General features: G+C 35.8%; 1 protein-coding gene across 1 annotated transcript; it reads right to left on the reverse strand.

Moving 5' to 3' along the window:
• Positions 1-2,790: 2,790 nt before the first annotated feature.
• Positions 2,791-5,664, reverse strand: LOC135848222 (uncharacterized). Its single transcript, XM_065368095.1, has 2 exons — positions 5,421-5,664; positions 2,791-4,835 (listed from the first exon to the last, which is right to left on the reverse strand). Exon 2 carries the CDS (start codon positions 4,816-4,818, stop codon positions 2,899-2,901), a length of 1,920 nt encoding a protein of 639 aa, XP_065224167.1. The 5' UTR covers positions 4,819-4,835; positions 5,421-5,664; the 3' UTR covers positions 2,791-2,898.
• Between the last annotated feature and the right edge of the window lie 7,204 nt (positions 5,665-12,868).

Consider the following 12,868-nt stretch of genomic DNA (forward strand, 5'->3'; position numbering starts at 1 on the left):
GTCATTCCTGATAATGTAAGTAAAAAGTTGATTTTCTTGGCTTCAAAATTTTCAATTTTTCAGGAGATTATTACGTATCATAGAAATATGAATAAAAGCCCGAGCGAAGCGAGGGCAAAAGTTTTTGAAAATTCACAATTCCTGAGAGGTAAAACAGCATCATTTTTGATGAAAAGAAAAAGAGTTCTGAGTAAAATTTTGAAGAAAAAAAAAGGAAATTTGTGAAAAAAACTCGGAAAAAGTAACTTTTAGTAACCAAAATTTTTAAAAAGTAACCAAAAGTTACTATTAGTAACTTTAGTAACTTGGTTACTTAAAAAGTAACCGAGTACAAGCCCTGCTTTCTCTTCTGCCCCAGAAATCACTTGAGGTGGCCAGCTCATGTTTCAAAACCCTCGAATATAATCAACATCTATGCTGCTTGACTCAATTTTTTGACCTCTACTAATTTATCAATCGCTTAAAATCGTAATTTTTTTATTTATAAAAAAAATTTTTTGCACATGAAAAAATACCTATACGTACTTACTACATTAAAATATGAGCGATATTATTATTTATTTCTCAAAATTGATAAAAATTTGTCCAATAGGGTGTCCAATAAAACCTCTAAATTAAATTGCAGCGCTGATCTGGAATTTTATGCAGTATTGTTCCCAAAATTCTGCAAAACGTTGACCACAGATTAAAAACATGGGAGTGTTTTTCAGTTTTCATCTCTTGTATCTTCTCGACTTCTCCCCTCGCCCACAAAAATAATACTCTCAGCAATTGGAAGTCTTTTTTTTAAATTTTAAGCTCCTCTCCTCCCTTCATTTTTGAAGCAATTCCTCCAAAAATAAAAACAAAATTCTTTCATCAATTGAAGAGCTCTATTCCAAAGTGGGTTAAGTCATTTTTTCCTCCAAAAAATGCGTTTAAAGTTTTTGATACTGAAATTGGTTCTGTTTCCAAAGGTCAATGCACCTTTCCTTTCTTTGGACATAGAACAATCACTTGAAGAAAAAACTTTGAAAAATTGATGACTTAACCTACTTTTGAAGTAATAAGCTCCGTAAAACGTGCCTTTTTTAAAATGACTTAACCCACTTTGGAATAGAGCTCTTCAATTACTTAGTACCTATTAATTCACCAAACTTAGCTTTTTTTACAGGTTTCTCTAGTACAATATTCCAATTTTTCGTCTAACGAAAATCAAAATCTCCAAATCCAGGAGCATTGAGGACTTTGGTACGACATTTTTCAAATTTTTGAAGGACTTAGGAAGTTTGAGCACAGTTTAAAATTTCAGAGTAGGTATTTTTATTTAGATTTTACTTATCTCACTCCTGCCACAACCTCATAAAAATTCAAATTTAACGTTTGAGAGATTTTTTCATTTTGACAACCTCCCCTTCATCCAGACAACCTGTTTAATTAAATTTCATAATTTCCAATTGACCTGGAGTCTCCCTTGGCGTTTCAAAATTCTTCCAAAGAAGTAGAAATAAATAAAAGCTGCTTAAAATTTGACTTCCATTTACCTACCTTTTGAAGTATGTACCACATTCGAAAATTACCACAATTTTGAACCACGATTTCAAATTCTGAGCGACCAAAAAAAACTCAAGATTAGAACCACAGAAGAAAATTGCCACTTTAGCAGGAATTTACTGAAATCGTGAAATTTATTTTTCAAGTCTTCACTTGGTTCAAAATTTAATTAAAGAATTACACTTGAGGACCCAATCGAGATTCGCAGAAATATAAATTTTTAGGTTGGGCAGAAATTTGAAAATAATGAAGAAAATCTAAATCTCCTGGTGCAAATCATGTATGAAATCCAATTTTGGCAGCTCGATTAATTTTATTGAAAAACTATATAAGTAAAGCGTTGAAATTTTCAAAATATTGCGATTTTCACCTTGTTTAAATTCATTTTTTTAGATAAAAAAATTACTAAAATTCTATACTTCGTTTTACAAACCTAAAACATTGATTACGAAGATTCAAGAACTTACTCTTATAAAAATTTCACTTTCACTGAAATTGGTGTCAAACACACTTCAAAACAAAACGTCCAGTGTTTCAAAAATTGATTTTCCCAGACTTTTTTCAATTTTCCAGATTGATTTTTCCAATTTTTCAGATATGTATGTATTTTAAAACTAGGGACGGAGGGTGGCTCAAATTGACTTTCATTTTGAAAATTCGAATTTTAATCGCCACCGACAGCTAAATTGTTTGGTTTCAAGATTTTTTTTTACTAAAAAACTGATTACCCCCGCCTACAGCTAAATTGTTTCATCTTGGGATTTTTTAAACTAAAAAACTGAAGTAGGTACCTAAATTCTTCAGTCATACTCGGATCTTATTGTTAGAAGAATATCTACCTAAGAAAAGGGATAAAACATTTTTAAAATTTTGAAAATTCGTATTTCAGCAATTTTGGAGATTTTGGCATCGCGTTGACCTCACTCACCCAAAACCTAAAACTTATATAATTTTAGAGCCCATTTGACTGCGGAGATTTATTTTTTGAAAACGCAAAAATTCTTCTGATTCGATTTTTCTCATTAAAAAACTTCGAAGACAATGCAGATATTTGAGAGCTAGTTGGGTGGGAGAAGGAGGGGTCTGCATATTTAGGGTTTTTTTGGAAAAAGAATCTATCCGAGCCGAGCCCTGGTCATGATGAAATGTAAAATATGACACCCATTTACATGTTACGCGTACAATATTATTAGAACACAAATTCTCCATTTCTTAGCAATATTAGACATCACGAAATAAACGGTAATGTGCTTTCGGTTGTTGTAAAAATTTATATTCATTTTACACTGATGCATTTACAATTCAAGTTGAGAACACAAGCCACATAAGGATCTATATACGCTATGACTACGAATTCTCCGATGATCAATTTGCCCTTGGAGCAAATATCCCGCGATAAATTAGCTTTTCTTCAACATCCAAATCATCCCAACCGACTACATCAACATCCAAATCAATATCCCGCATTGAAACATCGTCAGCCCCAAAACACCACTGCCTAAGCTTTGAGTTGAACTCCACGTCTAAATTTACATAGGAACACCTTGACTTTAAGTCGTGAAACGATTGGAAAAATTCAAGTTTCTCACGTTTCAGTCCGTGGTTATCAAATACCGATTCCATGATTTTCACCAAACTATCGAAACCACGGCGGAGATCGAAGTAACATTGTGGGTCGAATGATATGCTTTCGAGAGAAAAGAAGGCTACCTTGTGTACGAATCTTCGCTTCATCGCCAAAGCGCCCGATAAATCATTTTCGAAAGCTTCCTCGATAAATTCACAAAATTCATCCCACAGATTGATATCTGTAATGAGGTGAAACCCGTCAATAAAATGCCCCGGTACCGCCATCAAGAACAATTGTTTGTATACACGAGCAGCATTAACATCTTGTAAAAAGTACGCTTTCAATTCGTCGTCAAACATTTTAAGATTTCGATGGTAAAATAATTTTTCTAAATACAGTACAAATCTGAAAGAATCGATGCCCAATTTCATCAACGTCAATTGGTCTTCAGAGCATGGCAAACTACCACTTAGTACCTCGTTCAATAAATCTGGATCGTACCAAGGAGTAACGCCTTGTATCGTCTTTCGAAACAACAAGTTTCTTCTCGCATTAAACATTGCTTCCATCATCGTAATATACATGATAATTTGACCACGAAGGTAGCCGTGAATGAAGTCTGCTGTCATTTTCGAAATAAAATAAATTCTCTGACGATCAGAAGCCATCTTCCAGATCTGAACCAAAGTGGACGTGGACGCTCCAGGACGGCATATCAGATCACAAAATAATTTTGGAAATTGTTCTACTGGCATCTCACCTTTGAGGTGTTTCCACATCCAAAGTACAAATCGCGATGCACGATCCACCGTAGCAAAACGAGAAATGATTTCGGAGGACATTGGCGACAATTCGGACAGCAAAAGTTGTTGATGATACCACGACATTGTTGAAACGATTCGTTCAAAAAAATTGTAGTGGATGCAATATCCTCGACGAATCCAAACATTAGCTACTCTTACTTGATCATCAGCACTCAATCGACGCCAGAAAAAGTCGTTACTGAATCTATAATTGAAGTCTTCATGTAACGGCTCACCATTGAGATCTGTCAAAGCGGGATTTTCAATTGGTGTTTTACGCAGTTCATTTTTCCAATAGAAACAAGAACGATGACTGTAGAAATTCACTTGTTCGATGAATTCGGATGGCAGTGTGTCCAATGAAAAGTTTTTGATTTCATCTTCGACGCAGAATTCACACATGATGAGATATTTCTGTAAATAGGTCAAACTGCCGCTGCGTAGAATTTCTCGGGCGCTTTTCTCATAGTTGATTGAGTCGACTGTTCCATTCACCGACCAAACACAGCATTTTGGATCGATGCGAATGCGACGAGCTTCGTGATTTTTTCTCAAACATTCGTGCCGAAATACTATCTGCTGAAGATGTTGCACCCAACGTCTAATCTCTTTACAAAACTTTATCAGAGATTTTTTCAGGTTTTCTTCAACATAACTATGAACTTTCAAGTACGGTATTGTTTGTTTTGTGTATTGCTGACATTTATAATCATCACTGTACTCAAGGAGATCGTTGCAGTCGATTGCATTCGTTTCTTCCTCTTTGATAGAATAGGTTGGTAAACTGCTGTGCCATATTGCTCGAACTGTTTCATGTGATGCTAATTCTTGTAAGCTCGGTGCATCGTAGAAGCACACAAAACGATCTTCGTGGCTCCCAAAGGGGCCATTTCCTTCACGTCTGTTGGTCATTGGCCATCATGGATAATCTGTAATTCCAAACAAATTTTGTCATAGGAAGTTTCTAAGAAAATGAGTGAAAATACGTTTAAAGTTTTTATAAAAAATAAATGTAGGTACCAAAACTGTTTCAAAAATTGCACTCCCCTCCCCCCTCAAGCCTTGAAACAAGAATGTTAGGTATAGTTATTTAAAGCCCACCAGGCCACCACAATTTTTTTTTTAAATTTGAATGTGGTAAAATTCTGAAATAATTAGAAGAGACGTCTTTTAAAAACTGTACGTAGGTATAGGTAACTATTTTATAATTCAAGGTAGGTGATGAGGACACAAAATAACATCCTCTCCTACCCTTTCTTCTTCTTTTTTTTCTGGGTTCCCCAGTCCGCAACCTTCAGGCGGGGTCTACCTTGACCAAAAGAATTACAACGATGTGAAGTTGGTTACAATTTTCTTTCTCAGAAAGAACATGGTTAAATCTTTGATTTTTACTTCATGAATAATGAACAGATTTGACGCCATTATTGTAAGTACCTAACACCGTATACATCACAAAATTTAAATGCCAGCAAAAATCACCCGGCAATCCTCTGAGTGTAAATAAATTTACTTACCAATTCACTGCCAACAAGATGAGTCTCGAAGATGGCGAAGATTTCGAACGAACGCACGTAGATTATTTTTAGTCAGACCGTCGGCGAACTTGAACTGACCCAGCAACCACTAAACTAAAATACTTTTTTAAACAAACACCATCGTATATCGACCACGAAAACAGCAATGTTCACGCTGAACAATAAGCCTAAAGAAATACTCCTGGTTTCAAATGGATAGTTCTCTGGCCATTCTGGTCACATTGTATTGGAAACAACAAAAGCCATGCACCTGTTTGACATCCGAAATCCGTTAAATTCCAAAGAAAAAAAATGCTGAGATCTATCGATGTATACCTGGGTATTGTTTAATTTTACTTAGTGGCGTCGATATTTCAGATTTTAAAATATCGATATTTTCGACCAAAAAAATCGATATATCGATATTTAGGCCTACCATGAAATTAAAAAACAGCAGAAATTCACTGTAATTTACTAATCAGCATATTAAATAGGGGTTTTTGTGAAGAAATAGTTCCTCATTCAGAATAAAATTTTTTACCAATTTGAGGAAGGAAGGAGTTATCTTACGTATTTGATTAATTACTAGATTTGAAGTGATTTTTTGTTCCAAGTGATGGGCTTTCCACCAGAATTTTCTCAATTTTTCGCATTTTTCACCCTGGAAATATCGATATCGATAAATATCGATATATCGAAGTAAATTTCGATACATCAGCACCACTAATTTTACTAGATAGGTATGCATTTTCATCAACAAAAAAAAAAAAACAATCACATGTTCTAAATGTTCTAAAAACCGAAAGCTTTAATTACAAAGACCAAGAACTCACTCTTACTATAAAAATTTCACTTTCACTGATATTAGTGCCAAACACTTCAAAACAAAATGTCCCAGAGTTTCAAAAATTGATTTTCCTTGACTTTTCTCAATTTTCCAGATTGATTTTTCCAATTTTTCAGATATGTATTTCAAAACTAGGCACCAATTGAAGGAGGGGAGGGTGGCTCAAATTGGCTTTTATTTTGAAAATCCGATTTTTATTGCCACCGACAGCTAAACTGTTCCGTTTCAAGATTTTTTTTTTACTAAAAAACTGAAGCACTGAAATCTTCAATCATACTCGGATCTTGAGAAGGATATAGAGAAGGAGATAAAACACCTTAAAAATTTTGAAAATCCGTATTCCAGCAATTTTTGGATATTTCGGCATTGTATTGATCTCACTGACCCAAAAACTAAAACTTACGCAAAGAAAAAAAAACAAGGAATAATTTTTGAGACCATTTGACTGAGGAGATTAATTTTTTAAAAACGAAAAAATTCTTCTGATTCGATCATTTTTCTTATTAAAAAAATTGTAACGATAATCCTAAGACAATTCAGACATTTGGGAGCCATGGAGAGTTGGGTGGGAGAAGGAGGGGTCTGAAATGTCCCAAAATATGAAGAGTAGGGTGGATCGCAAAAAAGTGCCGGAGGTTGCCGACCAAATTCGATGAAGACCTTCATGTCGAGTTAAAAATCGCTCGGAAAAAATTTTACTTCAGAGGCGCCCCTGAAGGAGAGATAAAAGCTTCGAAGATGAAACATTTTCGAAAAAGTCGGGGGTTTTTCACTCTAGCCCCTGCTCAGCCTGTTTTTAGTGAAATGACCCAGTTTCAAAAGATAGTATTTGAGATTCTGAGTCGACCTAAGCTCCTGCCATCAAAATTCAAGCCCATTGGGTTCTACTGAGAGTTTAAAAGTTCGCAAATCGCTTATTTTTGGGTGATTTCGTGTTTTGAAAATTTTTCCGTCTAAAATATTTTGCATTAGTTAAGCCAAAACATCGAAATATATCTTTTCTAGAACTTGGAAAATATTTTGGTAAGCAGGTTATGTTAATTTTCAAGTCATTATTGATAATTTCAAAAAATCGAGAAAAATAGCCAAACACGTCTAAGTAATATCGGTTGCTTGAAATTGTCAATAATAATGAAGAAAATTGGCACCACTGCATCTCAAAATATTTCTAGTTTCAGAAATGATATAATTGTTTCTATGTTCTGAGATAAATTAATGTGAAAAATTTATGGGAGGGGAGGGGAGGGGAGGGGAGGGGAGGGGAGGGGAGGGGGGTTTATTTAAGCCTTTCAAACATATGTACATATAATCTCACCTCCAAGAAGGCACAAACCTAAGTCGCGAGACGACCCTGTTCTGAAACGCTATACTGGCAGCGGAATATTTCCACTCAATGCAAATTCACCTCCTCCTCTCCTCCTCTATCTACAATCTTCACTTTTATTTTCCTTCCAGCATGCTGTAGCACATTAGATCAATTTCTCAAAATTTCCAAGCTTTCCTTCCACGATCTGATTTCTAATCTTTTCATAAAAAGTTAACGAGTGATTAACGAAGGAGCCTATCTTTTATGGACCTGTCAGGTTCATTGAACTAGGTCAGTTTTTTTTTACCCAAAAACACCAAAACACCTCTACAAGATATACAGGGGGGCTCGTGTTAACGTATGTAACTAAAACAACTCTCAGTTACTCATTCGTCATAATGATCGTTTTAAGGGTACATTAGGTCATTAATTTCAGACTTAAATGGGGTATTAGTGTTACACGTGTTACCACGTACGAGTAGTAACCACATTAGAACGACCTTTTCTCAAAGACAATGTGGATCCTGGCAAGAAGATAAACTGTTATGGTGCTAATACATACTTAAGATACGGTGCTTTAATCTGATGCTAGCCGCACGCCAAGGATACAAATAAAAGTAACGTGATTTAGTGAAATTTCTTCATAAACTTGGCCGCTTAGGTAGGTAGGTAGGTCTATACGTTGAGTATTTTAAATAACTTGCCAAGATAGACGACCACGACTTGTGAAGCAAAAAAAAGAACACGTTGTATGAGAATGAGTGTTGGAAGAAAACGAAAAGGAAATGAATTATTTGAGCAGTCTACTTTGAACGTTCAGCAGTATAGGTAAGTCATCGTTACAGAAAATGTGTACCAAGATGAGGTCATCTTTTTGAAAGTTCTCAACAGATGAACTTTTATAAGAATAGTTCAAGTTACTGGTATTTACTCGTAGGTTCTAAAATTCTCCACAAATTAGTGCCCAACCGTCCACAGATCAGGGAGATATTGCGAAGTACCAACGTACGCTACTAATGAAGACAATCCACCTACCTATTAACTGTAGACAAATCGTCTATATCGAATTGGCAACTTATTCATAGATCTAGAAGACGTGTTGAACCCAACCCAAGGGTAATGAGAAGTACGTGGTACATCAATTGGCACTTAGCAGAGCGTACAAAGTAAACCTGGCTTTCCTTCCGGGTAACCGGTGACTTTATTTACAACGGCTACCTGCTGGGCGACCAGACACAATATTTCAGAAACGTTATATTACAAATTTAGGATTAATACGTCTTTTAATGTTTAATACGTTGTAAATAAACTATTCGAGTTGACTTTAAATGGTCCATTAAACGGTTTGTACATTGTATGTGCAGTCTACAGCAGCATTTACCCATTTCGCTTGCAATAGGTACTTGTAAATTGCCACAAACAACGTGTACGTTGCTAAACTAATAAATATCGCTAGATTACTGTTCGGCTGCTGCGGGAAATTTAACCAGACGTCTTACAACTTACCGGCGTTCTTTTTACATACACTAGAAGAAGAATCGACTTCGAGCCGAAAAGAATACACCTTCTTGCAGCAAGTACTTTATGGTATAGACCATCTTGGGTTATTCGAGAAAATTCGCGATTACCACATCTGGACGGGTGTAGGCAATGGTGTTGATCCAATGTCAATTCTAATAATTGTCGTAGGTACTACAAAACGTAGCGTAGTAGACACGAAATGACGAAAAATCACCAAGACGAAGACGACGACGACGTCGAAGACGAAAAACAGGTTGACCCGTAACAGGTGACTAGATCACTATGATATCTAATTTGGAAAAAATTAAATCCTGTTATCGGTACCCGCATAAGACTACATTCGGATCAGTTACTGACCTACCACTTGACATCTACTTTTTTTCTCGTTGAGAGGTTTTTTTCTTATTTTTTTATTTTAACGGGTATTCTCCGACTTGAGTCGAGTAGTGATTTTCAGGTGGTTGATTTCAATACCTACATACTACGTACGTATAACGGGTACAAAGAGGTGGTTTTCAAAATGGTTCTGCCTACTGGAATATCTGTTGGGTTCCTGAGTGACGATCAGATGTGCGGGTGTAGAAGAAAGACGGGTTAGTTTGCAGAGTAAAAGAAGAGAAACACGTAGTTGGATTTGATGTCTTGGAAATTCGAGTGAAGTTTAGCCAGATAAAGGCAGAAATTCATTCGGGTACTTTTACCCTTTCCTTTTGCGTTATTCTATGAGTCTAAACTCCAAATTTTTCCTTTTTTTCCAAACATGCTCGTGCAGAAAAAAAAACGTAAAAAAATTTCTACCGAACTGAAAACACAAATTTAATAACTTGCACTTGGTTGTTTAGTGCGATGAAAAAAATAAAAAGATCAAAAAACTGCGAAAAGTGAAAATACAAGTCTAACAGGCTTATACGACCTTTAACCACACTCGCAGCAACCTTAATTCCCTTCTCGTTGGTTTCACTTGTCGCATTCGGAAAATAATTAATTTTTTCCGATTTTAATATACTAGAACTTGCACCAAAATGATAAATTAACCGGCAACAGCCTATCGAAGCTGATAAATTAATTCATTTTTTCAAACAATTGCATACCTACTTCACATGAGTTCGAAGTGGACACGTGTTGAATTAATCACAAATCACAGTGGATGAAAAGAAACAAATTACCTACTACAGAAATTATTCGAAAAATTTCCATCAATTCAGTAAGATTAAATCGTTTTCAAAATTTGTTGATTCTAACGCAATCTTTCGGGTATTCACTCCATAAAAACAGTAATTTTTACTACATTTTTTTTAGTGATTTCCATCAAAAAAAAAATTCACAATTCTCACAGCAAAAAATTTTCATAAAAATAGAGGAAATTTTCACTGAAAAACATTGGTCTGAAATTTGGAATTTTTTACTTTGAAAAATCAGTACCTACATAAGTTTCACCAAACTTCTTTCAAATTGATTGTCACTAAAAAAATAGGGAATTTTTAAAAATTATCGGTAATTTTAACGAAAAAATGTCAGTAAATTTTCACTAAAAATAAATTACTAAGATCAGTAATTTTTGCAAATTTACCTGTAATGAAGAAAACTGAATTTCTAACAATTGGTAATTTCAACTGAAGAGTGGTAAATTTCACAAAACATTGAAATTTTTCATTTCAATCCAAAAGTTTTGCGATTTTCACTTTAAAAAACCATAATTTTCTGTTTTATGAAATCAGCAATTTTCACTGGATTCTTCTACGTGATTTAATTTAGCTGAAAAAATCAGTAACTTTGATAATAAAAAAATCCAAAACAAAAATACACAAAGTTTACACGAAAAAAAAACCAAAATATGTACATCCGTAAATTTCACTTTTAAAAATGTTGATTTTTACTGATAATATTGCTAATTTTATACAAAAATAATGATGATTCTCACCAAAGAAATCTGTAGGTAATTTTCACTAAAAAAAACATGGTTAAGTAAATTCTCTGAAAAACTGCCAGTTTTCATTAAAAAACATCAGTAATGTTCACTTTCAAAAAAATTGCAGTTTTTACAAAACACTGGTAATTTTACAAACTTTCAAATTTTTAACCCAGGTATAATGAATTTGAAAAATAGTAAGTAATTTTCTCGAAACTTTTTGGTTTTTGAATAAATCAGTTTTTTGTGTTCCCTGAAAACTTGAATAAGAGGACTTGATAGCTTTCTATTCTAACCAATTCAAATTTAAAATAGATTTTTGAAGCTTGCATGGCCTCCAAATTACGAAAAAATTTTAATTTGTACTTTGGAGCTTACATGGTCTTTAAATCAATTTTCAGAGCTTTGGGAAGTCAGATCAGCGGACAAACGACCTTTAGAGCCCAGACAGGCATACAGACGACCTTGAGACAGTATAAACAGACGGACCAATAACCTTAAAAGAGCAGACAGAAAGACAGACGACCTTGAGAAACCCAACAGCCAGGTCAATGACCCTTTGAGGCCAGACAGGGAAACAGACGATCATCAGATAGGTAGACAGATGACATTGAGAACCGAGAAAGCCTGTTCATTGACCTTATCAAGCCAGACAGTCAGACAGACAAACTTGAGACGGCAGACAGCCGGGTCATTGACCTTGCGAGGCCAGACAGAAAAACAGACGATCATTAGGCAGGCAGACAGATGACTTTGAGAACCAAGAAAGATGGGTCAATGACCTCATTGGCCCAGACAGGCATATAGATGACCTTGCTGAGACGGTATAAACAGACGGATCAGTAACCTCAAAAGAGCAGACAGAAAGACAGACGACCTTGAGAAACCAAACAGCCGGCTCAATGACCTTTTGAAGCCAGATAGGGAAATAGACGATCATCAGATAGGCAGACAGATGACTTTGAGGACCGAGAAAGCCTGTTCATTGACCTTATCAAGCCAGACAGTCAGACAGACAAACTTGAGACGGCAGACAGCCGGGTCATTGACCTTGCGAGGCCAGACAGAAAAACAGACGATCATTAGGCAGGCAGACAGATGACTTTGAGAACCAAGAAAGATGGGTCAATGACCTCATTGGCCCAGACAGGCATATAGATGACCTTGCTGAGACGGTATAAACAGACGGATCAGTAACCTCAAAAGAGCAGACAGAATGACAGACGACCTTGAGAAACCAAACAGCCGGCTCAATGACCTTTTGAGGCCAGATAGGGAAATAGACGATCATCAGATAGGCAGACAGATGACTTTGAGGACCGAGAAAGCCGGTTCATCGACCTTATCAAATCAGACAGGCAGACAGACGAACTTGAGACGGCAGACAGCCGGGTCATTGACCTTGTGAGGCCAGACAGGAAAACAGACGACCATTATACAGGCAGACAGATGACTTTGAGAACCGAGAAAGACGGGTCAATGACCTCATTGGGCCAGACAGTCAGACACACATCCTTGAGACGGCAGACAGCCGGGTCATTGACCTTAAGAAACTGTACAGGCAGACAGATAACCTTGGGAATTGGATACAAAATTTTCAATCATTTTTCCGAATATTCCCCTGAAAATAGACCGGTTCATGGTGAGATATTCGGTTTTAATAAGCGTACGGGCACAGCGTGAATTTAACTAATATTTCGTAGTCGAAGGGTTTTTTCTTTTGTTGTGTGAGGGTTCACCGGGTTCACCGTCACAACTTTTGCATAGAAAAACAATGCTTAGACACCCACTATATTCACACAACACTCGTACGCGAACGGGTCTATTGCTCAAGTCATTAATAATTTTCACCAAAAAATATGAAA

This window comes from Planococcus citri, chromosome 1 (assembly GCF_950023065.1).
Source record: "Planococcus citri chromosome 1, ihPlaCitr1.1, whole genome shotgun sequence".
NCBI classification, from domain to species: Eukaryota; Metazoa; Arthropoda; class Insecta; order Hemiptera; family Pseudococcidae; genus Planococcus; species Planococcus citri.

Coding starts and splice junctions, on each gene's coding strand:
- LOC135848222 (XM_065368095.1), bottom strand. CDS start 4,818: ATGACCAACAGACGTGAAGGAAATGGCCCCTTTGGGAGCCACGAAGAT.